At 41.5% G+C, this 26,537-nt stretch overlaps 1 protein-coding gene across 4 annotated transcripts; it reads left to right on the top strand.

Annotated features, from left to right (window-relative positions):
• The first annotated feature begins 167 nt into the window (after window positions 1-167).
• Window positions 168-26,267, top strand: POGLUT3 (protein O-glucosyltransferase 3). Of its 4 annotated transcripts, none has more exons than XM_005579549.5 (8): window positions 168-446; window positions 7,802-7,999; window positions 12,624-12,907; window positions 16,860-17,076; window positions 17,708-17,904; window positions 19,584-19,778; window positions 21,350-21,454; window positions 23,422-26,267. In XM_005579549.5, exons 1-8 carry the CDS (start codon window positions 245-247, stop codon window positions 23,545-23,547), a joined length of 1,524 nt encoding a protein of 507 aa, XP_005579606.2. In that variant the 5' UTR covers window positions 168-244; the 3' UTR covers window positions 23,548-26,267. The 4 variants fall into 4 exon arrangements, with proteins under 4 accessions (XP_005579606.2, XP_005579607.2, XP_015291156.2 ...); XM_005579550.5 differs by having other exon boundaries at window positions 168-731; XM_015435670.4 differs by having other exon boundaries at window positions 168-806.
• The last annotated feature ends 270 nt before the right edge of the window (window positions 26,268-26,537 follow it).

The following is a 26,537-nucleotide window of genomic DNA, read 5'->3' as shown; positions in this document are numbered from 1 at the left end:
CTTTCCTCCACCGGGCCTATGGGGCTGCGGGGAGGAAGGGGCGCGCCCATCGCCGACCCCTGCAGGGCGCGCAGTGGGTGATTGGAGCCGGGGCCGGACAGAGGGCGGGAAAGGGAGCCTGCGCCGCAATCTTTCCCGCCCGAAAGACCCGCCCCTCGGTGGGCCCCAGTCCCCGCCCGGCCCGCGGCCCTCCCGGCCCCTCCTCGCCGCCGCGGAGCTGGACCACAGTTGTGCCCCGCCGACCATGCGCAGCCTCCCTTGGGCCCTGCTGCTGCAGCTGCGCCTCGCCCTGCTGGTGGCCGCGGGGGCCCCGGAGGTGCTGGTCAGCGCGCCGCGGAGCCTGGTGTGGGGGCCCGGGCTGCAGGCGGCCGTCGTCCTGCCGGTCCGCTATTTCTACCTGCAGGCGGTCAACTCGGAGGGCCAGAACCTCACTCGCTCGCCCCCAGGTAGTGTCCGGCCGCCGGCCTCCCTCGTCCCGCGGCCGGGTCCCCGCGCGTCCCCGCCGCCCGGGAGTCCGCCCGCGGCCTGCGTGGCGTCCCTCCTCGGCGTGTGTCGCTCCTTTTTGGGTCTGGTCAGCTCCTCTTCCCTTCTCCCGCCCGTAATCAAAGCGGGCAAAAATCACCACAAAAGTTTATGGAATGAATGAATGAACTTCAAGGGCGCTTCCGCATTTGATGTGCAGGGGTTGATGTTGCGAATGGACGGCGCCCGGGCGTTACGAGGAGTGTGCCGTGAGTCACACGTTGGCTTTCATCTCTGACTTAGCTGTCTGAACTGTGAGGGATTGCAGGGAGCGCTTTCCAGTGGTGAGTCATCAAGCCCACGGATCGCGTCGGATTACACGGTTTAGGCCTGATGGGTTTGGAGCAACGAACTCTTACGCAGAGGAAATGTCAGAGCCGTAGGAAGGAGGAGGGGTTTAAGTGTTAGTTTTTTGTTTCCTTTTTAGTTCTGAGTTCTTGAAAGCAGATTACAGAAACTAGGGAAACTCAGTAGAAATCATTCGGTTTTCCCTCCACCGAGGGTGAGATGGATCTCGTCCTGATTCCCTTTCTGCCCGGTCCTCCTCCCATGTTGTCCTTCACGTCTTACCTTTGCAACTTCTTAAAACTTGTCCTGCTGGTTTCACGCTGTTGCCAGTCAGGATTTGCTAATGTATGCCTAAGTTTAGGGCTCTGGCCAACTAGCTCCTTGTTTTATCAGCGAAGAGACAATTAGAATAACCCAGTGCCTCTGCCCCTGCTAGTCCTGCTGGGAACACAGCTGCCAGAAGTGTGTCCCAGCTTGTGAAAGGGGTAAGGGGGTCTTGACAGTTGGGCAAAGCAGAGAATTTAGGAGCCAAACATAATTCACTTTTAGATTTAATGATTTTTAAAATTTCATTCATTCAAGAAATACTTCTTTGATGTCTACTTCTGCGTTTGGTAATTCCACTGGGGATTTAAGGATGAAAATGCCTGCCCATCAGGGAACTTACAGTCTGTTGGTAAAAGACATGCAAATAACTGATCACTGTACAAGATAATTGAAGGTATGTACAGAGTGCAGGGGCAACATTGAAGCACTGCCAGAGACTGGAGAAGTCCAGGAAGGTTTCAGGAGCAGAGACTTGAAGGATGAGAAGGTTTGCTGTGGGCAGGCATGTGGGTGGACGCCCCGGCATGTGCAAAAGCACACAGGCGTAAGAGACCGTGGTGTTCGGGAAAATAAGGACTGTAATTTAATGATACTGAGCAGAAAAGGCTAGTTCATTGTAGCCACTGGTCTTCAAGCGTCTTGAATGCCAAGCAAATGACTTTATAACTGGATAAAAGAGAGCCACTGGAGAAATCTGCGCCGAGGCGAGAATCTGCCTCTCCCTTAACCAACTCAGGGGCTTGTGTTCTACATTTGATTCAGAACACCACTCCTGAAGTTGTCTTTGAGCATTGCTTTGATAACGTGTCTACCAGTTAGACCCTAAAGACTCAGACATCTGGTTTCATATGCATGATACGCATTTAGGGAAAATAATTCCGACTGTATTGACTGAAACGCATGTGTGTATATCAGGGTTTCGCAAACTTTTTCTTTAAAGGGCCAAATAGTAAATAATTTAGGCTTTGTAGGTGATATCATCTCTCACATTTATTCAGCTCTGCTTTGTAGCCATGGACCTATAACAAACCCGTTTATGTTACAATAAAACTTTTTATGGCTACTGAAATTTCAATTTCATATAATTTTCCATAAGTTACAGAATATTATTCTTTTGATTTTTCTCCAACCCTCCCCCTGCCGTTTTTTTTTTTTTTTTTTTTTTTTTTGGAGATGAAGTCTCGCTCTATCGCCCAGGCTGGAGTGCAGTGGCGTGATCTCTGCTCACTGCAAGCTCCGCCTCCTGGATTCATGCCATTCTCCTGCCTCAGCCTCCCCAGTAGCTGGGACTACAGGCGCCCGCCACCACACCTGGCTAATTTTTTGTATTTTTAGTAAAGACGGGGTTTCACCGTGTTAGCCAGGATGGTCTCAACCTGACCTCATGATCCACCCGCCTCAGCCTCCCAAAGTGCTGGGATTACAGGAGTGAGCCACCACACCCACCCCCCCCCCTTTTTTTTTTAAGAGATAGGGTCTCTGTCACCCAGGATGGAGTGCAGTGGTACAGTCATAGCTACTGCAGCCTCAAATTCCTGGGCTCAAGGGATCCTCTTGCCTCAGTCTCCCCAGATGCTGGGATTACAGGCATAATCCACCGTGCCCGTCCCCATTTTAAAAACATAAGAATCATTGTCAGCTTACAGGATTTACAAAAACAGGCAGTGAGCTGGATTAGCTATAGTTTGCCAACCTCTGATATATATTAAAGACTCTCAATTAAGATCCAAATGATACATGACTTAAAAGTTGTGTGTACATTTATATATACATATATATTATATATACACATAAATATATTATTTAAACAAATGAAAAACAGTTTACAAACAGTTTCTATTAAATATCTTAACAGAAGGAAAGTTACATTTATGTTTCTGCTTGGTTTACCCCTGCGATCTATGACTTTTCCTTTTTTTAGTCTTAGAAAGACTTCCCAGCCAGGGCAACATAGCAAGATTCCATCTCTACTGAAAATAAAAATTTAAGAAATTACCTACTTGGGAGGCTGAGGCAGGAGAATCAGTTGAGCCCAGGAGCTCAAGGTTTCAGAGCATTATGATTGTGCTGCTGCACTCCAGCCTGGGCGACAGAGCAAGACCCTTTCTCTAAATAAATAAATAAAATGAAGACTTTTCGGACAACCTTACTTTCATTCCTTTGGATTCCCTTTGTTTCCTTTCAGGCCTCTTGATTTCTGGCTTCCAATTAAAAAGCTGCCCTATAGTTTTGAAAACTCACCCAACTAGTTTCTTACATTTCTGCCACCAACATTCACTTCCAATTCCTGAGGTCTTTCCCTCTTCAAGAACCAATTGAATGCCTTGTAATCTCAGCACTTTGGGAGGCCAAGGCAGGTAGATTGCCTGAACTCAGAAGTTTGAGACCAGCCTGGGCAACCAAAAACATCCAAAATATCAGCCAGGCGTGGTGGTGCCCAGCTGTGGTCCCAGCTACTGGGGAGGCTGAGGTGGGAGGATGTCTTGAGCCTGGGAGGCCGAGGTTGCATTGAGCTGAGATTGCACCACTGCACTCCAACCTGGGTGACGGAGTGAGACCCCATCTCTCTCTCTCTCTCTCTCTCTCTCTGTCACACACACACACACACACACACACACAAACACACAAAAGAACTAAAAAGAATGAATTGGAAAAGAGGAAAATCTTCTCAAGCTATAGCCTGTTGTACACAACTAGAGAGTTTTCCTTATTATCACTCCCATTCAAAGTGTAGAATTTATCTGAATGCCACTATTATGCTACATATATCCAAGTACCCAGATAACAAAAATATTGTGAACTTCAGTGATCTCAAGCAGGACATCTCAAACTGGGGTTCACAGACTGAAATTACAAGGTCTTTGCCCTTGGATGGGGGAAGAAAAAAACCTGTATCTTTATTTTCAGTAAACTCTTACTTAAATTGAACATTTCCTTCAATTATGAATGTAGGCAGTACCTGTTGATACTGTTATATTCCCAGCCTCTAGCACAATGCCTGGCAGAGATGCTGAGTATTATAGATGAAAAGAAGGAAGGGGTGGAGGGAGGAATGATTGAAATATGTCAAGATGGAAGGATATAAATAGTTATTTTCTACTCAGTCTTCTGTCTTCATCAGTAATAATATCGTCATAAAACAATCTTACCTCCTGGTTGTGTAGCACTTTAGTGTTTTGTACTATGCCTTGCTTAATTTGTCCTCTAAAATAGTCTTGTAAGGTAGGAAGGATAGATATTACTGTCTTTACACATAAGAAACTGGGCTCAGTGAAGCTAAAATGCCTTGCCTGGTGGGCTCCACAGCGAATGTGTCAGAGCCAACGGAGGAACAGCCCTTTGAACTTCTACTTCATTGCTTTTTCTGTTTTATCACATCATCCTTAATATGATTGTCGTGCGTCAGTTTACAATAAGATGTTGGAGGGTGTTCATCGTTGGCAGCTAGCCAGATATTTTAGGAGGATTTCCATTTAGCCTCATTGTACAATACCTTGGCCTTCTGGGATTTTGTTTCCCTTGACCATGTGGGGTCAACAGTTTTGTTGCAGCTGTAGAGAGCCTTAATGAACTTCCTAAACAACAGAGGAGGAGATGACTCCAATGTATCCAAAGTGCCAGAAGTATTCCTCCAACTGTGACTGCTGCAAAGCTACATTCAAATATTGGCTCCTCTGCTCATTATGTATGTGACCTTGGGCAAGTTACTTTACTTCTTGGAGCATTGGTTTCTTGATTTATAAAATGGGAGTGACAGATACCTACCTCAAATTTCTTGTAGGAAATAAATGACACAGAAAATACGTATGAAAGTCTCAAGCCCATAAAAATACTAAGTTAATTTCTAAATATGCATTTGATTTCTTACCAAATCAAACATGTTCAAGATTTCGGATTCTAATGATGTAACACTTTGATACTACCAGCCTCCTTTTGTCTACATAGTCACTGCATTCTCATCCAGTCAGCTATTTTTCTTAAGTTTGAATTTATTGAGTAGAAAACTCAAGCTGAGCCTCAATTCTTTTTTTTTTTTTGAGACAGAGTCTAGCTCTGTTGTCCAGGCTGGAGTGCCATGGTGCAATCTCGGCTCACTGCAACCTCCGCCTCCTGGGTTCAAGTGAGTCTCCTGCCTCAGCCTCCTGAGTAGCTGGGATTACAGGTGTGTGCCACCATGCCCGCCTAATTTTTGCATTTTTAGTAGAGAAGGGGTTTCACCATGTTGGTAAGGCTGGTCTCAAACTCCTGACCTCGTGATCTGCCCACTTTGGCCTCCCAAAGTGCTGGAATTACAGGCGTGAGCCACCACGCCCAGCCACTGAGCCTCAATTCTATCCCACTATATTAGTCCCCAGAGCTAATGAGAATTTTCATTCCTTCCATTTGAAGCAATTAGAAATTTCACTCTTCTCATTTTCTCTTTTGTGAGGTTAGGATTCCTTATTTCTATTTCAGTCCTGATCAGTATTATCTTGCATTAATTCTAACATTAATTTCGTGTCAACAATGACACAGGCATGAAAGATTACTATAAAAAATAACTGAATATTTAAAATATATATTTCCAATGGCTATATTATAGTTGTATACATACATTTTGAAATGTGACTTTTAAATGGTATTTCAGCGACAAAAAATATTACAACTGGAAGCGACCATAATTATTTATCTAATACTTTCAATTTACAAATAATTGATGCATTTTGGAGCTAGTTGTTTTTTTCTGTATGTCTTTCCCAAAAGTCACAGTCAATAATATTCTTGTCTTATATCTGTTTTGTTTATTTAAAATAATAATGTATGGCGAATAAGACTGTTTGATCAGGAAATAAGAAAACCTTTTTGTACATTTCCAGTTTGGGGAGGGAGCAATGGAAATGGCTTTCCAATTCCCAGACTTTCCTGTCCAGATTTCAATCTGCTGCGCCATGTTGCCTTTCTGAAACCATGTGGGAAATAATGCAAAGCAATAATTTATGTGTTTCATTTATTCAGTTCAGGTAATTGGCCAACATTTCTAATAATTTCATATTAAATTATTACCACTTTATAGCATCTTCCATGTTTATTATACTTCATTTAGGTTAGCAGATTTCTTTCATAATTTTATCATACTTGTTTCATGGATCCTAAAATGTTTATGTTTGGTACTCAATTATTAATATTTAATAGCAAGATGTCAGATACCACATTGTTATTACTAAATTGAAGAGACTGAGAAACATTTCTGCGAACTCACAAGAAAAACCCTTAAAGATCAAAAGAAAGTAGATCTTATACTTACTAGATTTAGAAACTAAGAATTTCACAAACTTGTTTAGTAATCTCAAAAGATATATTTTAAATATTCTAAATTTTATAATATGATAGATGTGAAGTGAAAAACAACTTTGGTCACAATTTTCTGTTTGCTAGGACTGGGGATTTCAGAGGATTCATTACTTTTTTTAGCATTTCCCTTTGATATGGTGATCTAAATGGTATATCCACTGCACTCTCTGAAGGAAGAAGTTTCAAAGTTTATTCCTGGCCACAATAGCATTAATCACAGCAGTATCATTTCAAAGCCAAAATGTCAGCAAATAGGAAAGGGAAAGTTTGTTAAATAGGTATTATTTACCTAGAACAGAAACCCCACAAAACTTTAAAGGTGGAATGGATTATTACAGTGTAGCTGTTTCATTTCAAGCTGAGCAAACAGACTCAGAAGTAATCTCTAGTATTTGCAAAGATGTGTATGTGTGTGTTTGTGTGTGTGTATGTGTGTGAACTTGTACAAGAGTCTGGTAACTAGCTATAATCTCTCTCTACCTAAGGAAATGGGCTTAGAAGTACCACTTGAAATTTGGGCTTAATAAATGGGGAAATTTTCACAGAAATGAAGGTTATTAGACACTGAAATGGTATACAAAGAAAGCTTGTGTTTATTTTACAAGGAGAAAGTTCGATTACTATAGAAATCTGTCATGCTTAGAGTCCATGGGTTTTTAATTATCTGGGCTTTAATCCTACCCAAAGGAGGAAAGACTAAACAAGCAAAAAGTTTATTTTTTATTTGCTTTCAAAAAATGAATTGCTTTTGTTCATGCAGTAAATCAATGTTGAGTCTGATCCGTGGTTTGAATACATGAACCAGACCAAGCACTGTGGCTCGAGCCTGTAATCCCAACACTTTGGGAGGCTGAGGCAGTGGGAATTGCTTGAGGTCAGGAGTTTGAGATCAGCCTGGGCAACATAGCAAGACCCCCTCCAACCCATCCCGCCCCCCACCATCTCTACAAAAAATTAAACAAATTAGCTAGGCATGGTGGCACACTCCTGTAGTCCCACCTATGCATGGGGCTGGTGCAGGTTGAGGCAGGAGGTTCATGAGCCCAGGAGGCTGGAGCTGTAATGAGCTAGGATTGCACCTCTGCACTCCAGCCTGGGTGACAGAGCAAGACCCTGTCTCAAAAAAGAAAAAAAAAAAAAAAAAAAAAGAATGCATGAACCAGACATGATAGTTCCTGGCCTCAAAGATCTTCCAAAAGTAAATGATTTTTTTTAAACCACCAATGCTGCAGGAATAAGCAACATATTTAAGTTATCCAATAACACCTATCCAATAAAATTGTAAATCATAATCATGACATGGTAGAGTGGTTTATATTTCTTTTCCTTTTAGGTCAAACACCATTCAAAGTAGTAGTCAAATCTCTTTCACCCAAAGAGTTGGTCCGGATACATGTCCCTAAACCTTTGGACAGGAACGATGGAACATTTTTGATGAGATATCGGATGTATGAAACTGTCAATGAAGGGCTGAAGATAGAGGTTCTTTATGGTGATGAACATGTGGCTCAGTCTCCCTATATTTTGAAAGGTAAGGATTATTATATACTGCAAAGTCAGCCTTATGTATAGGTCCCATGCCTTTCAGAATGGCCTAAACCTGATGACCTCAAAGTCATGTGCATTGGAGTAAACATTGTATCCATACCTCCTGGAGCTCAATTTAAATTTTAAGGGAAAGAAAATTAAGTAAAGAGATTTAAATGATAAGAAATCTTGTGTATTAACACCCACGTAGTTACTATTTGCAAAACTCTTCATTCCGTTGTGTAGATCCGTATTTCCATCTAGTAACATTTGCCTTCTGCCTAAAGAATTTTTATTAATACTTATTTTACTGTGAGAATGCTGGTGATGAATTCTTCTGGCTTTTGAATGTCTAAAAAAACTTTATTTTGCCTTTTGTTTGTTTGATTTGTTTTTTGTTTACTTTGAGACAGGGTCTTGCTCTATGGCACAGGCTGGAGTACAGTGGCACAGTCAAAGCTCACTGCAGGCTGGGCGCAGTGGCTCCCACCTGTAATCCCAACACTTTGGGAGGCAGAGGCGGGTGGATGGCTTGAGCTTAGGAGTTCAAGACCAGCCTGGGCAACATGGTGAAACCCCGTCTCTACCGAAAATACAAAAATTAGCCAGGCATAATGGTGGCAGATGCTGAAGTCCCAGCTACTCGGGAGGCTGAGGCTGGAGAATCGCTTGAACCTGGGAGGTGGAGGTTGCAGTGAGCCAAGATCACGTCATTGCACTCCAGCCTGGGCAACAGAGCGAGACTCCCATCTCAAAAAAAAGCTCACTGCAACCTCAGACTGCTGGGCTAGGCTATGTGCAGTGGCTCACACCTATAATCCCAGCACTTTAGGAGGCCAAGGCCAGGGGATCACTTGAGCCCAGGAATTCAAGACCAGGCTAGGCCACATGGCAAAAACCTGTCTCTACAAAAAATTAGCTGGGTGTGGTGGTACATACCTGTAGTCCCAGCTACTCAAGGGGGCTGAGGTAAGAGGATCACCGGAGCCCAGGGAGGTTGAGGCTGCGGTAAGCTGTGATCGTGCCACTGCACTCCCGCCTGGGGGACAGAGTGAGACCCCCTGTCTCAAAAAAATATAAAACAGAAACAAAAACTGCTTAAAGCATACCTCCTACCTCAGCCTCTCGAGTAGCTAGGACTGCAGACACACACCACCATGCCCAGCTAATTAAAAAAATATTTTTTTGTTTCTCCAAAACATTTTTTTGTTTCTGCAGGGTCTTGTTATGTTACCTAGGCTGATCTCCAACTCCTGTGCTCAAGTGATCCTCCTGCCTCAGCTCCCCAAAGTGCTGGGATTACAGGCATGAGCCACCATGCCCGGCCTAGTTTGCCTTTGTTTTTGAAAGACATTGTCTCTAGTTATAGTTATAGGTTGAGGGGTTTTTTTTCTTTTGAGACTTTAAAGATGCGGTTCCACTGTCTTCTCACTTGCATTGCTTCTAACAATAAATCTAGCATTTTCCTTATCTTTGTTCATCTGTGTTGCTTTTAAGGTTTTTTCTTTATCAGTTCTTTTGAGAAGTTTGATTATTATGTGCCTTGGTGCAGTTTCCTTAATGTTTCCTGTGTTTTGGATTTGTGGAACTTCTTGGAATTTAAGTCATCCAAGTGATTTAAATTTCATCAAATTTAGAAAAATTATGGCCATGATTGCTTCAAATATGTTTTCTGTTCCATTCCACCTTACCTTCAAGGATACTAATTACCCATATATTGGGCTTGAAACTATCCTATGTTTCATCGATACTCTTTTCATTTTTTAAATTATTTTTTCTCTTTGTTTCATTTTGTATAGTTTCTATTACTGTCTCTAAATTCTATTATATTCTCTTCTGCAATGTACAATCTGTTGTCAATCCTATACAGTCTAGTTTTCACCTCTTGATGCTTTTTCATCTTCTTGAACTCGTTTCTGGGGTGCAGTTACATTACTGGGAAATAATTTAATCCTTCCAAGCTTTGCTTTTACAATTTGTTAGGTGGTGCTATTGCCATGTTTAGTCTAGGGCTAATTATTCCCGGCTACTGAGGCAATACCCTTCTGCATACTTTACCCAAGCCCTATGAATTAGAAGGCTTTCCAGTCTGGCTGGTACCCACTGGTAAGTACTGTTCCCTCTGATCATTTTGGATGGGTTCTTCCCCTGTCTTCCCCAAGAACATATGAACACTCAGGTGGCAAATATCTTAGATGTCCATTTCTCAGCCTGAAATCTGTTTTCATCCTTTGTCATTATCATTCTAAACGTTTAGATGTTATACCTAAATAATTAAACTGTATTATTTTTGGAACCAGTACAGGGGAAGAACTCATCCAACATGCACTGATCATATGCACTGATCATATGTTCTGCTTAATATGTGAAGAGGACCTCCTATAGATCTCTAATGTTCTCTCTGTGCAGTGCTTCCTTTTTAGATACTCTGTCCTACAAAGTCTAGAGCTGCCTTGGTCTTCCTGGACTGTCAGCACTGTCTCTTCAACTCCGTGAGGCTGCCTGCCTTTGCCTACAGGCCCCCTCCCTGCACTACAACCTCAAAGCTCCCTTAAGCAGTAGGCTGTAGGAATTATAGGGCTTACCTTATTTGTTCCCCATCTCTCAGACTCACTGTCCTTCATTGCCTAATACCTAGTGCCTTAAAAACTATTGTTTAAGGCCAAGTGTGGTGACTCACACCTGTAATCCCAGCACTTTGGGAGGCCGAGGCAGGCAGATCACTTGATATCAGGAGTTCAAGACCAACCTGGCCAATATGGCAAAACCCCATCTCTACTAAAAATACAAAAAATTAGCTGGGTGTGTTGGTGAGTGCTTGTAGTCCTAGCTATTCAGGAGGCCGAGGCAGGAGAATTACTTGAACCCAGGAGGCAGAGGTTACAGTGAGCCGAGATCACACCACGGCACTCCAGCCTAGGCACCACAGTGAGACTCCATCTCAAAAAAACAATAACAAAAACAACAAAAAATTATTGTTTCATATGTTTTGTGGGGGTATTTTCTGGTTGTTTCAGGTGGGATGGTACATCAGTCCCTGTTACTTGTTGTCAATGCAAAGAGTCAAATTTATGGCCAGGCACGGTGGCTCATGCCTGTAATCCCAGCACTTTGGGAGGCTGAGGCAGGTGGATCACTTGAGGTCAGAAGTTTGAGACCAGCCTGGCCAACATGGTGAAACCCTATCTCTAGTAAAAATACAAAAAGTAGCCAAACATGGTGGTGTGCACCTGTAATCCCAGTTACTCGGGAGGCTGAGGCAGGAGAATCGCTTGAGCCTGGGAGGTGGAGGTTGCAGTGAGCTGAGATCACACCACTACACTCCAGCCTGGGTGACTCTGCCAGTCTCAGCCAGAGTGGACTGTGTCCCCCTGCCACAAAAAAAAGAAAAAGAAAGAAAGAGAGGGAGGGAGGGAGGGAGAGAGAGAGAAAGAAAGAAAGGAGGGAGGAAGGAGGGGAGGAAGAAAAGAAAGAAAGGAAGAAAGAAAGAGAGAAAGAAAAGAGTCCAACTCTAAAATATTTGAAGAGATTTATTTTGAGCCAAATATTCAACTCAGTGAGACTACCTGGTTTTGCCTACAGTCTCCCACCCTGCACTACAGCCTCGAAGCTCCCTTAAGCAATAGGCTGTAGGAACTGTAGGGCTTACCTTATTGTTCCCCACCTCTCAGACTCAGTGACCAATGGCCCATGACACAACCCTCAGGACATCCTGAGAACATGTGCTTAAGGTGGTCAGGCTACAACTTGGTTTTATACATTTTAGGGAGACATAAGACATTAATCAATACATGTAAGATGTACATTGGTTTGGTCTGGAAAGGAGAGACAACTGGAAGGGGTGTGTGTGGTTGGGAGTGGTTGACGGTAGCTTCCAGGTCACAGGTAGATTCAAAGGTTTTCTGATTGGCAGTTGGTTGAAAAAATTAAGTTATTGTCTAAAGACTTAGAATCAATAGAAAGGAATGTCTGGGCTTATGATAAGGGTTTGTGGAAACCAAGATTTTATCATGCAGATGAGGCTTCCAGGTAGCAGGCTACAGAGAAGAGATTGCAAATGTTTCTTATTAGACTTAAAGAGTCAGTTCACCAAGGTCTGTGTTGATGTTAATGCTGGTCAGCTGGGCCTGAATTCCAAAAGGGAGGAGGGTATAATGAGGCATGCCTGTCTCCCCTTTCCCTTCATGGCCGAACTAGTTTTTCAGGTTAACTTTGGAATGCCCTTGGCCAAAAGGAGGGATCCATTTGGATGATCTAGGAGGCTTAGAATTTTATTTTTGGTCTACATAATGTCTAAAAATTAATACATTCTTTTTCTCCTTCCTAAAAGGTAAGTTGTTTTATGTTTGCCAGCCATTTATACCTTACTAGAAATGAATTTATCAGCTAAGTGACTGAGAGTAGGTTAGATTGGGAGAGGGCATATACTAAATTGTGTTATCCAAGGTGGTGTGAAAAGGAAAGTAAAAGTATAGGACTCTAACATAATCACGTACACCACTGATTTGACTAGGGCAGATTATCTCTGGATATTCTTAGAATTCACCAAGAAGCAGAGACAGAAGCGACTCCCTGTGCTGTGGTGCTTGCTAATGGAGTGCGGCCTTGTTCATGTTTTCCTTCCCTAGGACCAGTGTACCATGAGTACTGTGAGTGTCCGGAAGATCCTCAGGCCTGGCAGAAAACTCTTTCTTGTCCAACTAAGGAACCACAGATCGCAAAAGATTTTGCTTCCTTTCCCAGCATCAATCTCCAGCAAATGCTAAACGAAGTCCCCAAAAGGTTTGGGGATGAGAGAGGTGCCATTGTTCATTATACAATTCTTGATAACCATATTTACCGGAGATCTTTAGGGAAATACACAGACTTCAAGATGTTCTCTGATGAGATTTTGTTATCATTGACAAGAAAGGTAGGAGAATGAATGAATTGATAATACAGTTTAATTATTTGGGTATACACATTTAAATGTTTAGAATTATAATGACAAAGGATGAAACAGATTTTAGGCTGAGAAATGGGCATCTAAGATATTTGCAACCTGAGTGTTCGTATGTTCTCCACCTTTGTGGATCTCACTTTCCTGTAAGATTTAAAATTAAGTGGCTCGAGGCTGGACATGGTGGCTCATACCTGCAATCACAGCACTTTGGGAGGCTGAGGCGGGTGGATCACTGGAGGTCAGGAGTTCAAGACCAGCCTGGCCAACATGGCAAAACCCCATCTCTACTAAAAATACAAAAATTAGCTGGGCGTGGTGGTGGGCACCTGTAATCCCGGCTACTCAGGAGGCTGAGGTAGGAGAATCATTTGAACCTAGGAGGTGGAGGCTGCAGTGGGTCAAGATTGCGCCACAGCACTCCCACCTGCGTGACAGAGTGAGACTCCATCTCGAATAAATAAATATAATATAATAAACTAAAGTGGCTTGAGCCCCCATTCCAGGTAGGTATGCCGTACAGGACACTCCCAAGGTTTCTTTGAGCTTCCAGACATTTATAAAAAGGTTACTTCTTCTTCTTTTTTTTAATAGTCTATATTTACAGTATCCAAACAGAACTGTCTCTTATTTATTTATTTATTTTTTAAAATAGGGATGGGGTCTTGCTGTGTTGTGCAGGCTGGTCTCAAATTCTTGGGCTGAAGCCATCCTCCTGCCTCAGCCTTGGTCCTAGCTGGGACTATAGGCATGTACAACCATACCGAGAGGTCGCTTTAAATTCTCTGTTCCTGCTGAATACCACTCCTGTTTAGATTTCACCTTCTGCAGCTGTTTTCTTCTCTTCACCTCAAAATGACTTGAACGTAGAACACGTTTTCCTGGCTTTACCCTAAGCATACCTAGAAGATAGCGTGCATGGAACATTGTGTCAAAGCTTGGGGTACCAGCAACAGGTTGTTTTTTTTTCCACCAGTACATACTAAAAAACAAACAAAAATCCTGATATTTAAAAACAGACATCTCTGTACTCATCAGACTCTCAGTCATGCTTGCCTCTGGGAATTTCTCGTGGCTGTCCTTGACCTTAAGGTCTTAGCCTCTCACTAATGTGGTTAGGCCCCCTGTCTTTCAGGCTCTCCACATCCCCCAATAGCACCCCCTTATCTTACTATTCAACCTCTCTTTCCACATTTGCAGAACTCTAAATTCCTCTTAAGCAGAGCAACTTAAACTACCTTTTGTCCTTGTTTCTGATCATACAGGGTGAGGGATGGAGGTGGGCAATATTTATCTTTCTTACTCAGAGAGACCATCAAGGGAGCTTGTTTGTTTGTTTGTTTTGAGACGGAGTCTCTCTCTGTCACCCAGGCTGGAGTGCAGTGGCATGATCTCGGCTCACTGCAACCTCTGCCTCCTGGATTCAAGCAATTCTCCTGCCTCAGCCTCCCGAGTAGCTGGGATTATAGGCGTGCACCACCACTCCTGGCTAATTTTTGTATTTTTAGTAAAGGTGGGGTTTCACCATGTTGGTCAGGCTGGTCTCGAACTCTTGACCTCGTGGTCCGCCCACCTTGGCCTCCCAAAGTGCTAGGCGTGAGCCACTGCGCCCGGCCAAGGGATTTTTATAAACCAAAAACCAAAGCACAGTTTTCCTGATATGTTATACAGTTCCCCAAGTATGCTGACTGTGTGCCTGCAGTCAGTTCTTACTTTAAATAGCAGTCCCCAACCCCTCTGCCACCAGCCCACAATGTGAGGATACAAGCATATGATGGGCATCTGCTCCTAAAGGTAGTGCTCTCTTCCTGGGCTACAACTAGTCAACTGTGCCCTGTATTCTTGCCTCTTTAACCCATGTTGCTGGTTTCATAGCAGTAGATTTTAACCAGGGATGATTTTGCCCCTCAGAGGACATTTGCCAATGTCTAGAGACATTTTTGGTTGTCACAGCTCAGGGATTGCTATTATCATCTAGTGGATAAGCATCCTACAATGCAAAGGATAGCACCCCCCAACTCCATAGCAAAGAATCATCTAACCCCAAATGTCAATAATGTGAACTTGAGAAACCCTACTCCACAGTGAGTACTTCCAATGTGGAGTTTATTAATGAGTTTGTAAATAATAGCAGGGAGGCTGGGCACGGTGGCTCACACCTGTCATCCTAGCACTCTGGGAGGCCGAGGCAGGTAAATCATTTGAGGTCAGGAGTTTGAGACCAGCCTGGCCAACATGGTGAAACGCCATCTCTACTAAAAATACAAAAATTAGCCAGGCGTGGTGGCGCATGCCTATAATCCCAGCTACTCCGGAGGCTGAGGCACGAGAATCACTTGAACCTGAGAGGCAGAGGTTGTGGTGAGCCGAGATCGCACCACTGCACTCCAGCCTGGGTGGCAGAGCGAAACCCTGTCTCAAAATAATAATAATAATAATAATAATAATAATAATAATGATGATGATGACAGGGAAGCAAGAGGGTGAATATTCACATCTCTCACCCTTTCCTTTTGTTCTTTGCCCAGTGGCTGGGGAAGACATAAATCTAAGATAAATGAGACTCAGTCCTAGTCTTTGAGTAGCCCACTCTAGTGGAAATTTTTTGTTGTTGTTTGGAAGTGGGAGTGGGATGTGAATACAAACAAATGATCATATCCCAATATGATGATAGGCCTCAAGAAAAGTAAGTACCTCGGGTTTAAGTGCCGGAGGAGGGTGAGTCTTAGAAGAGGTGGTGTTAGATCTGGGCTTGAAGGATTAGAAAGGAGACTGCCAAGTTAAATAAGTAAAACATTCCAAATGAAGGGAATTACATGTTGAGGTGGATGGCATTTTCAGAGAGTAGCCTGAGGTTTCCTGGTATGTGGGCAGATGAAACATGAGGCTTATAGCCAAGCTGGAACAAGATAGTGAGGCCTTGAATGCCAGCCAGAGAGTTGAGATCTCGTGCCATAGGCTTAAGGTTCTGTTGAGCTTGGTAGTGACATTAACCAAGTTATTTTAGAAATGTTAGTTTTGGAATTAATTTTAGTTCTGGAAATCTGAGCAGCCCTGTGGAGAGCAGATTACAGTATGAAGAGGCCAGAATCAGAACACCTAGTAAGGAAGCTGTTGCAACGATCTAGGTAGGCAAGAAATGAGGGCCTAAACTGAGACATTGATCGTGGAGATGGAAACGGAGTGGCAGGTTCCAGAGGCAAGCGCATATGAGGTAAAGAGGGAGAACAGTGAAGGAAAACAAGGGTTTGGTTATAACTTTGTAGATTCTCTTAGGCAACTGGAAAAAAAGGTTCTCAAAGCTACTCATTCATACCTTTCTACACAATTTCCACTTCTCTAATACTACATTTTATTTTATTTCATTTTTTTGTTTGTTGTTTTTTTGTTGTTGTTTTTGTTGTCATTTTGAGAGGGAGTCTCACTCTGTTGCCAAGGCTGGAGTGCGGTGACATGATCTCGACTCACTGCAACCTCTACCTCCCAGGTTCAAGCGATTCTCCTGCCTCAGCCTCCCAAGTAGCTGGGATTACAGGTGTCTGCCACCAGTCTGGCTAATTTTTGTAATTTTAGTAGAGATGGGATTTCACCATGTTGGCCAGACTGTTCTCAGACTGCTGATCTCAAGTGATCCACCTGCCTCGACCTCCCAAAGTGCTGGGATTGCAGATGTGAGCCACCACGCCTGGCCTCAAACACCGAATTTTAAATACACCTCTGGACAGAGGTAGCTGACTCCTGGTTAAGTGAATTTGCCATGTAGGATCCTCACAGATGACAAATTGACAGGCATTCTTCTCTCTTCTCTTGCTGTTTTTGAATGGTTAGCCTGGTCAGAATATGTAAGAAAACCAAAGAACTATTGTATTTAGTACCAAAGACTGAGATCTTCCCAGCACTGATGTTTGTTTATATATTTATTTAGGTCCTTCTCCCAGATTTAGAATTTTATGTTAATCTTGGAGATTGGCCCTTGGAGCATCGAAAAGTCAATGGAACCCCCAGCCCCATACCTATCATTTCATGGTGTGGCTCTCTGGATTCAAGAGATGTTGTCCTCCCAACCTATGACATCACCCACTCCACGCTTGAAGCCATGCGGGGTGTTACAAATGATCTCCTCTCTATTCAGGGAAATACAGGTATTCAGGGAAATGCAAGGCTAATTAATGAAGAAAAAGCTTAGAGAGTGGGTTATACATATATGTTTGCATTCAGTAGCATATTAGAAAAAGTCTTTCTTGTATTCAAAATTCTGACCAACCTAGGGATTAAAGATTTGTGGATGTTACTCAGTTATTTAGTTTTTTCTGGTTACCCTATGTAAGAACAAAGACCTAGCTCACGTTTTATTGTGAAACACAGAAAATGGAAGAAACTAATGCCTTTGTGAGTGGGCCAAGTCACTGAATCTCTTTTTGCTTTGAACATGGTCCGACATTATTTCAGGTATTTCCTAGTATTATATAACAGAATATACCAATACTTGCATGAGCTTTCACTAGCAGACAAATAGATGAAATTAGAGCCTTCTTTTATATAATACAGCAAATAAAAGGACTATTTTTTTGAAAATCTAAACTTGAAAGTTCTTCTGGCAAATTGAGACTCAATCCCATATTTTATTTGAAATAGCATCTACTTTAGAAGATGAGTTGATGATAAAAGAGCTTTAACATCTTAAATGACAACAGTAGATTAAAGAGGATTATGCTTACCGTATTAAAATGTCAAATTCATAATCATAATTTTTTAATGGCTTCAAACTTGTAGGGCCTTCCTGGATCAACAAAACAGAGAGAGCTTTCTTCAGAGGTAGAGACAGCCGAGAGGAGAGGCTTCAGTTGGTACAGCTGTCCAAAGAAAATCCTCAGCTACTAGATGCAGGAATTACAGGATATTTCTTTTTCCAAGAGAAAGAAAAGGAGCTTGGAAAAGCCAAGTTGATGGGTTTCTTTGATTTCTTTAAGGTATGCATTTGAGTCTTCTTCTATGGATATGAAGTGATAAAATTTTGTATTAAAAGTCTACCAAAATAGGTGAGCTTCAGCAAATTTCTCCTGTCTTGTGAACTGACACACATGTTCACACTTTCTTAATAGATATCAGGAATTACAAAATTCATTGTGGTTTCCTTCTTTCATTGTTAAGTTTACCAAATAACTCAGAACTGTACTTAATTCTCAAAATATAGTACAAGGATTAACCTGGGATTTTGGTGTATTTATGTCATTTTTTTTCTTTTTTTCTTTTTTTTGTATTTGCTTTAATAAACTGGGAATTTATATACCTTTTACATAAAGTGATCTCAAATGTCTTTTGTAAATAGAAAAAGTATAAATTCCATATATGTAAAGTGGGAGTTGGGATTAGGGTTCAAGGCCTGCTTCTATCCTGCCTCTGCTACCAACTATGGGACCTTCCTGTCTTGGCACCTTGGTCTTTAAACCCATGTGATGCCTACCTACTCCTTCAGAACATTATCACGAGGCCCAGAGGAGAGATGTGAACAATGTGACAAAACCTGATGGGCTCAAAAACTCCTTGTACCAATTATCTGAGAAAAAATTATTTACCAAATCTGGGAGTGTGTCCTCTTCATCCCAGATAATGAGTAGAACAGGGGATTTGGACTCAGAGAATGAGGTTTATACATGTCTCTGAATACCAGTTTTCTCAATTGTAAAAACAAAAAGAAGGGGTTAATAATACCTGCTTCAGATTATTATAATTGAATGAGGTTTAATGCCTATGAAAACTGCATTTGAAATGGAAAACAAAGTATATTAACCCAACAAATATGCAGACAGCTTTCCTACTGTGTTGCCAGCATTGCCCAAGTCCTTAAACATCTCCAAGTTTCTGTCTCCTCAGCTCTGAAACTGTAAAGTAAAGACAATGCCTGCCTGTTTCACAGACTGCATATAAGGAACAGATGAAATAATGAATAAATGAAAGTGTTCGTTGTTATCAGTATTCAGCTTTAAAAATTTTGTAAATAGTTTTCCCGGCTGGGCGTAGTGGCTCATGGCTATAATCCCAGCACTTTGGGATGCTGAGGTGGGCAGATCATCTGAGGTCACGAGTTTGAGACCAGCCTGGCCAACATGGTGAAACCCTGTCTCTACTAAAAATAGGAAAAAAATTAGCTGGCTGCAATGGTGGGTGCCTGTAATCCCAGCTACTCAGGAGGCTGAGGCGCCAGAATTGTGTAAACCCAGGAGGCGGAGGTTGCAGTGAGCCAAGATCACACCACTACAGTCCAGCCTGGGTGACAGAGCAATACACTGTCTCAAAAAAAAAAAAAAAAAAAAACCTAATTAATTAAAATTTAAAAAGAAAAAATAGTTTTCCTACCTGAAATCCGGAAATCTGGATTCCATATTACAGAGACATGATTGAAATAGGTCTTCACTCCTTTTCCAAAAATTTTGCATCTTAGCTTTAAACAATATATTTCTTAAAATTAATCTGAGAAAGACTGCTTGTGATTTTTATACAAAGAGAAGATGTAAGTTATAAAATAAAACTTTTAAACACCAAAGTTGGAAAATAATTCCTCTGTAGTTGGTATTACGGTGTTGATGAGAAGCAGAAGTGAAGCAAATGACTACTGAAAGTTTGTTTATGTTTGTTTTTCATCTTCCAGTACAAGTATCAAGTAAATGTGGATGGGACCGTGGCTGCTTACAGATATCCGTATCTCATGCTGGGCGACAGTCTGGTTTTAAAGCAGGACTCGCCATATTATGAACATTTCTACATGGCACTAGAACCTTGGAAGCATTACGTTCCAATTAAAAGAAATCTGAGTGATTTATTAGAGAAAGTTAAATGGGCTAAGGTATGCTTCCAGCAATTTTTATTTCTTTAAGCAATAACAAATTTACCAGTGTTAGTTAGATGAGTTCCATCACAACACAATTTGATTTGACATAATGGAATGAAAAGAAATATTATTTTCTGAAATTGCTGTTCCCTTGAAATATCTAAAGAATCAGCATCAGAATCATTTTGCATACCCTCTATCAACATTTTTGAAGATTTTCAGAAGATTTGAAGTCCAGCCTTATATAAAATACAGATTTTCTAAATGCTATGTTTACACATACAAACAAGAGCATACAAAATGCAAATTACTGATTGAAAGACCAGAGTTAAGGTGCTTTATGAACAAGAAAACATCTCAGGCAATTACAGTACTCTTTTCTTATCCCCAGTTAGAAAAAAGGCACAAATTCTTAATGAATGTGTGTTATATAACGCAAAAATCACGTTTCCCATAAAATAGGAATTCCTTTTTTAAAAGTAAAAGTATTAAAAAAACTGTTGCATTTTATTATAAAACTACAAAAATGTACCCTTCCATTATGAGATTTTATACTAAGTTTCTAAGAAACAATATATGGTTATGGAAATAATCGGATGCCTGAGGCAGAATCACTTTTGTGACCCTTCGTAAAAGCCTCAGTTGCTCGCAAATGGCTTACCTGCAGACAGCATGGTAGAAGATTAACCATTTTCCAAAAGTATAATTAGGAATGCTGACTATTTCTGGTACTGAATGAACAGCCTGTGGGTACTAATGACTGAATTTTTTGGTTACAAAAGCAATACAGTCTTTTATAGCTACCATTTTATAACACAACTTTTTGGCTTTGACTGCATATTTGCATGGAGCTTTTAAAAGGTATTATAACATGAAAACGTATTCATTCTACTATCATGCAGAGAGGAAATAGGCTGGTGGGACAGATGAGGAAGCTGAAGAGTACTTCCTGGGTGGCCAGGAAAGTACCAAGATGGTCACAATAGGGGCTGCACGTGGGTTGTTGCACTGTGGGGAGGAGTGGTTTCCTCGTACTGTGGAAAAGGGGCCAAACATGTGATCATTTCTTTTAACAGAGATGTCTAGGAAAATACTCTCTTCCCGTAGCCTCATTATTTATTTATTTGTTAGTTTGTTTATTTATTTTTGAGACAGAGTCTCACTCTGTCACCCAGACTGGTATGCAGTGGCACGATCTCCACTCACTGCAACCTCCGCCTCCCGGGTTCAAGGAATCTCGTGCCTCAGCCTCCTAAGTAGCTAGGATTACAGGTGCCTGCCACCACACCCAGCTAATTTTTGTATTTTTAGTAGAGATGGGGTTTCACCATGTTGGCCAGACTGATCTTGAACTCCTGACTTTAAGTGATCCTCTAGCTTTGGGCCCCCAAAGTACTGGGATTACAGGCGTGAGCCACCGCACCTGGCCCCTGTAGCCTCATTCTTAAGTTATAATTCCATTATGTTCTGTCTTTCCCATGCTGTTCACTTTCAACCCCACATCTGTCCCACCTCACACTTAACCCTCTCTTTGTGGGTCTTAGTAGTAATTTTCATTCATTTTTTTTTTTTTTTTAACCTTTCAGGAAAATGATGAAGAAGCCAACAAGATTGCAAAAGAAGGACAGTTGATGGCTAGGGACCTACTACAGCCACACAGGCTTTACTGCTACTATTACCAAGTACTGCAGGTCAGTTCAGAGTGTCCGTCCACACTGCTGGGTCAGGTGTCCTCAGACTACCCGCTTGGCCTGTACACTTCCTGCCTGGCTTCCTGAAGGGCTCAGAGTCAGCCTATGGACCGGCTGGCTAAGCCAAGTCTCTTGCCTAGGGAAAGATAGTGCTAAGTCTTCATTTGGTGGCCCCCTTTTTTTGTTTTTTGTTTATATATTTTTTGGTTTTTTTGAGACAAAGTCTCACTCTGTCACCCAGGCTGGAGTGCGGTGTCTCAATCTCAGCTCACTGCAGCCTCTGCCTTCCAGGTTCAAGCAATTCTTGGGAGCCTCAGACTCCCAAGTAGCTGGAATTACAGGCACGCGATACCATGCCCAGCTAATTTTTGTATTTTTAGTAGAAACGGAGTTTCACCATGTTGACCAGGCTGGTCTTGAACTCCTGACCTCAGGTGATCTGCCTGTCTTGGCCTCCTGAAGTGCTGGGATACAGGTGTGAGCCACCATGCCCAGATGTGGCCTCCATATTTTCATCTTTATTCCATATTATGAAAAATGATGCTGGGAGCCCTCACAAATATAGATTAAATGCTTTATTGAATTCCTAGTGTAGGTGTTCTGGAACCTCAGAGAAAAACATTTTTCTTTATCTGGAAAACAAGACGGTTGGACTGGAGATCATTAACATCCCTTTTTAGTTAAAATGTGGCCTCCTTATTCTCCGTGATACTTAAGATTCATGCCTTTACAGTACAAGGCAGAATGCAAATATTTAGCTTGCTATAGCAAACAAACTAATGAAAAATATGTATAACAGTTCTAACACCTTAGGGCTGAATCCTGAATTACAGTGTTTACTGGGAATCCGAGGATTGGTCTTTTGAGTAACTACCTTAAGTTTTACTCAGAAAAATCTAGACAGGAAGGATTAAAAAAAGGAAATTATGTTCTTGTTTTTAACCTAAATTTATTTTCCTGTAGGCATAATAAAAGTAAATTTCCCTAGATGCTTGTGGATACTACCCTCTCATATTTTCATTTTCATAGAAAAATAAAAATGATAAGTTACACTATTTACTAGAAGCAGCCCTTCCTTCCCTTAAATTGGTCTGTCCCCTCTGTTGGTCTAGCTTTAATTGTTTTTTTTTTTTTTTTTTGAGACGGAGTCCCGCTCTGTCGCCCAGGCTGGAGTGCAGTGGCCGGATCTCAGCTCACTGCAAGCTCCGCTTCCCGGGTTCACGACATTCTCCGGCCTCAGCCTCCCGAGTAGCTGGGACTACAGGCGCCCGCCACCTCGCCCGGCTAGTTTTTTGTATTTCTTAATAGAGACGGGGTTTCACCGGGTTAGCCAGGATGGTCTCGATCTCCTGACCTCGTGATCCGCCCGTCTCGGCCTCCCAAAGTGCTGGGATTACAGGCTTGAGCCACCGTGCCCCGCCGACGGTGTCTCAAAAAACAAAACAAAACAAAACAAAACACCCAACTTCATTTATAGAAATATTTCACTCAGGGCCACAGTGGAGGAACACTCCACAGACCTGTTGCCATTCAAAAATGTGTGTGACTATAGGCCTAAAGGAAAGGATGTGTGAGACTGCCAACTTTTCAGATGGTTATCTTGTTTGTTTGCTGGCTTGAGTATTCAACAAAGTTAATTATTCATTAACAAGTGTAAGATAAATGCAAGCTGCTGTTTGTTTCAGGCCTTTTATAAGGTCTGTTGTTAAGCCCTTTTGTAGAGGCTTCCAACCAACACATGAAATTGTGGACTGGGGTTTCTTGCTAGATTATGAATTATCACTAGTGCCTGTGATAGCTAAAGTTAAAATGTAACTTTAGGACTGGAATAAACCAGACCTTTGGTTTTAGTCTGAAGACACAGAGCAACTAGAAAAGATGGCGTGACTGCGGATGGGAGTGGGTGGGGGAGTCAACAGAATGAAGTGTGAACTAACCTTTCAGTTCCCTTTAAACCCACATTTCAGAAATATGCCGAGCGCCAGTCCAGCAAACCCGAAGTACGTGATGGAATGGAACTTGTTCCTCAGCCAGAAGATAACACAGCCATCTGCCAGTGCCACAGGAAAAAGCCTTCGAAAGAAGAGCTTTGAGTCAGCCCAGATTCACACTCCTGTGTATCCTGGGTACATCTTTAAGGAAAGATCGAATCTAAGCTGTGAAGGACAGTACAGAAGACTTTACCAAATGGACTGGTTCTCCTGGTGGCTTTGTATATATAGATGGATGTAGCACTACTGGTTGAGTATCCCTTATCTGAAATGCTTAGGACCAGGAGTGTTCCAGGTTTCAGATTTTTTCAGATTTGGGGATATTTGCATATACATAATGAGATATCTTGGGGATGAGATCCAAGTCTAAACACAAAAGGCATTTATGTTTCATATATACCTTGTTCACATACCCTGAAGGGAATTTTATATAATATTTTTAACAATTTGTGCATGAAACAAAGTTTGTATACATTGAACTGTCAGAAAGCAAAGGTGTCACTATCTTAGCGACCCATGTGGTGTTGTCAGCACTCAAAAAGTTTTGGATTTTGGAGTATTTCAGATTTTGGATTTTTGAATGAGGGATGTTTGACCTGTATTTGAACAAGCATTACCAAATATCATTGGATATTAATATCTTGTGAGTAAAAACTGGTATTATCAGCATTATAGTTTCTCTGAAAAGAAAACTTGGGGATCATAGCAAATAGAGAGGCTTGCTAAAATATAAATCAGCCTCTGCAAAACTGTTTACATATTTATTAGTTTACATATTTTATTGGTTTATTTCTATCCCCGTTCACTTTTTCTCTTCCACTTCCAATTATGAAGAGAAAATATTTGTTCAGGGATTTTTCCCCCCGTCACTGCATAATTTCTCCTCTTACAAGCTGCTTTTCGCTTTCATTAATAACAGCTTCCTTTTAGAAGGTCTGATAAGGATATTTAAGGAAGAAGAGAATGACTCTGTTATTAAAGGTGGCATGGAGACTGTGGAGGGAATATTTTTTAAAGCACTACTCATATCCTTTAAACTAAATTTTGCCAAAGCCTGAGACAACATTAAGGAGAAATTGTGCCTTAAGGTAGTAATTCCAAATCTATCTGAGTTGTATACCCATCAAAGACAATAGAGTTATTAACATAGATGAATGTATGCTTTAGGCATCATTCATGATCTCTATATCGAATAGGTAAAAGATAACTGTAGTCAGGTGAAGGGTGTTCATTATTTTCAAGCTGAAAAGGGGATCCTTGAAAACACTGAAAACCTCTACAACAATCTTCAGGAAGCCTGCTATCTTGGGATTCACTAATAACAGGCCAACAACAAAGGCAAGCATCCATTCCTCGCTCCACCACTTTTCTATTTCAGTGGGTGTCATTGCTAAGATAAAGACTTTGGAAATTCCCTCTTTCTTTTAGGACAGGGTCAGGATTTAGGACTCATAGCCTGAAAGTTCATTACATACTCCTTGTAACCATCAGTCCAAGGTTCAGTTCACTAAAGCACATGCTCTAAAACAAGAGTTATCCTCATTCCCAATTTAAAAATATGTACTCATATCCCAATTTAAAAATATGCCAGTTGCAGTGGCTCATGCCTGTAATCCCAGCACTTTGGCAGGCCGAGGTGGATGGATCTTTTGAGGTCAGGAGTTTGAGACCAGCCTGGCCAACATGGTGAAACCCCATCTCTACTAAAAATACAAAAATTAGCTGGGCATGGTGGCATTTGCCTGTAATCCCAGCTACTCGGGAGGCTGAGGCAGGAGAATCGCTTGAACCTGGGAGGCGGAGATTGCAGTGAGCCGACATCACACCACTGCACTCCAGCCTGGGCGACAGTGAGACTCCATCTCAAAAACTACAACTAAAAATAAAATTATGTACTCTCCTAATTGAGATATTTACTTAATCTGGAAAACAATGTAACTATTTTTAAAGTGGTTACATCTATTCTTGCTGAAGAACAATAAACAGAATTTTTTGACTAAGCATAACCAAATTTCAGAACAATCTAATCAACACCAAGTATCCAAGGCAAACTCTAGTACCCATCCATTGTGCAAAACCACAAGCGCACAAGTATTAAATAAGAGCAGGCTGTCCTGAGACCATACCTAATGAATTTGTGTCTCAAATATTGTACACAGTGTTTTTGAGGCTTGTCAAAACTGGGATTGTGGCAAGAAAGGCTGCCTGCCTCATGCCGTTCTGCCTCGAATTCCAGGTGCTAATGGCTAATGGCATTTTAAACATCTTAAATTTTTAAAAATGTATATTGCCTCTGCCAAACAGGCCTAATAGTTAAAAGCAAGATGAGATAAATGGGGCAGCTTCAGTGAGTGGAACAGGAAGGATGTGCTTTAAAAAAAAGTGGAATCCCTCAAAAAATTCTACAGGAAGACAGCAGCCTTAATCTACATAATTCTTCATCTCACCAACTCAGCTGCAGCCTTTAAAGAGTTAGTGTTAATGGCTTTCTGGTTTGTAAACAAAAATGTATCTATGTGGTTGAAAGTTTGAGAGGAGATTCACCAATATCTGAGGAGAAGATGGAGTGAAGGGAATTTTTACTTTTTGCTTTATACCTTTCTATAATATTTAAATTTTTTTTACTTTAAGTATGGATCAAATTGCAAAACAAAGAAAAATACCAACCTTAGAAAAGACAATAAATGCACAAAAGATATAAATAGGAACAGAAAATATTTATATTTTTTTCCATTATGCTCTTTTAAAATCTATGTTTAGAACTTTTTATCTTGGGACTTATATGTATACTTTTTAAATAAAATAAATTTTCTAAATAAAAATTTGAAAAGGATACCTTCTGCTTTTTAAGAAAGAGGTTGTAACCACTTATAGCCCTGGTATTTCTATAACTGCATTGGTCTAATTTTGATTCTATTATGTCTTCATGAATAAATGAACCAAAATCACCACTCAGTCCCTAGAGGGCAGAAATCTGTAATAACATTAGAAGAAAGAAAAGGCCAGTCACAGTGGCTCATACCTCAGCACTTTGGGAGGCTAAGGCAGGAGGATCATTTGAACCCGGGAGTTTAAGACTAGCCCTGGCAACA

This window comes from Macaca fascicularis, chromosome 14 (genome assembly GCF_037993035.2).
Source record: "Macaca fascicularis isolate 582-1 chromosome 14, T2T-MFA8v1.1".
Lineage (NCBI taxonomy): Eukaryota > Metazoa > Chordata > Mammalia > Primates > Cercopithecidae > Macaca > Macaca fascicularis.
Note: the sequence above shows the minus strand (reverse complement) of the source record. Positions and strands in the feature narration are given on the sequence as shown.

What these genes read in the sequence shown, in the direction of transcription:
- POGLUT3 (XM_005579549.5), top strand. Translation starts at nt 245, where the DNA reads ATGCGCAGCCTCCCTTGGGCCCTGCTGCTGCAGCTGCGCCTCGCCCTG. An exon ending in GTCTCCCTATATTTTGAAAG is followed by an intron (nt 8,000 to 12,623) that starts GTAAGGATTATT and finishes TTCCTTCCCTAG; the next exon opens with GACCAGTGTACCATGAGTAC. An exon ending in TGTTATCATTGACAAGAAAG is followed by an intron (nt 12,908 to 16,859) that starts GTAGGAGAATGA and finishes ATATTTATTTAG; the next exon opens with GTCCTTCTCCCAGATTTAGA.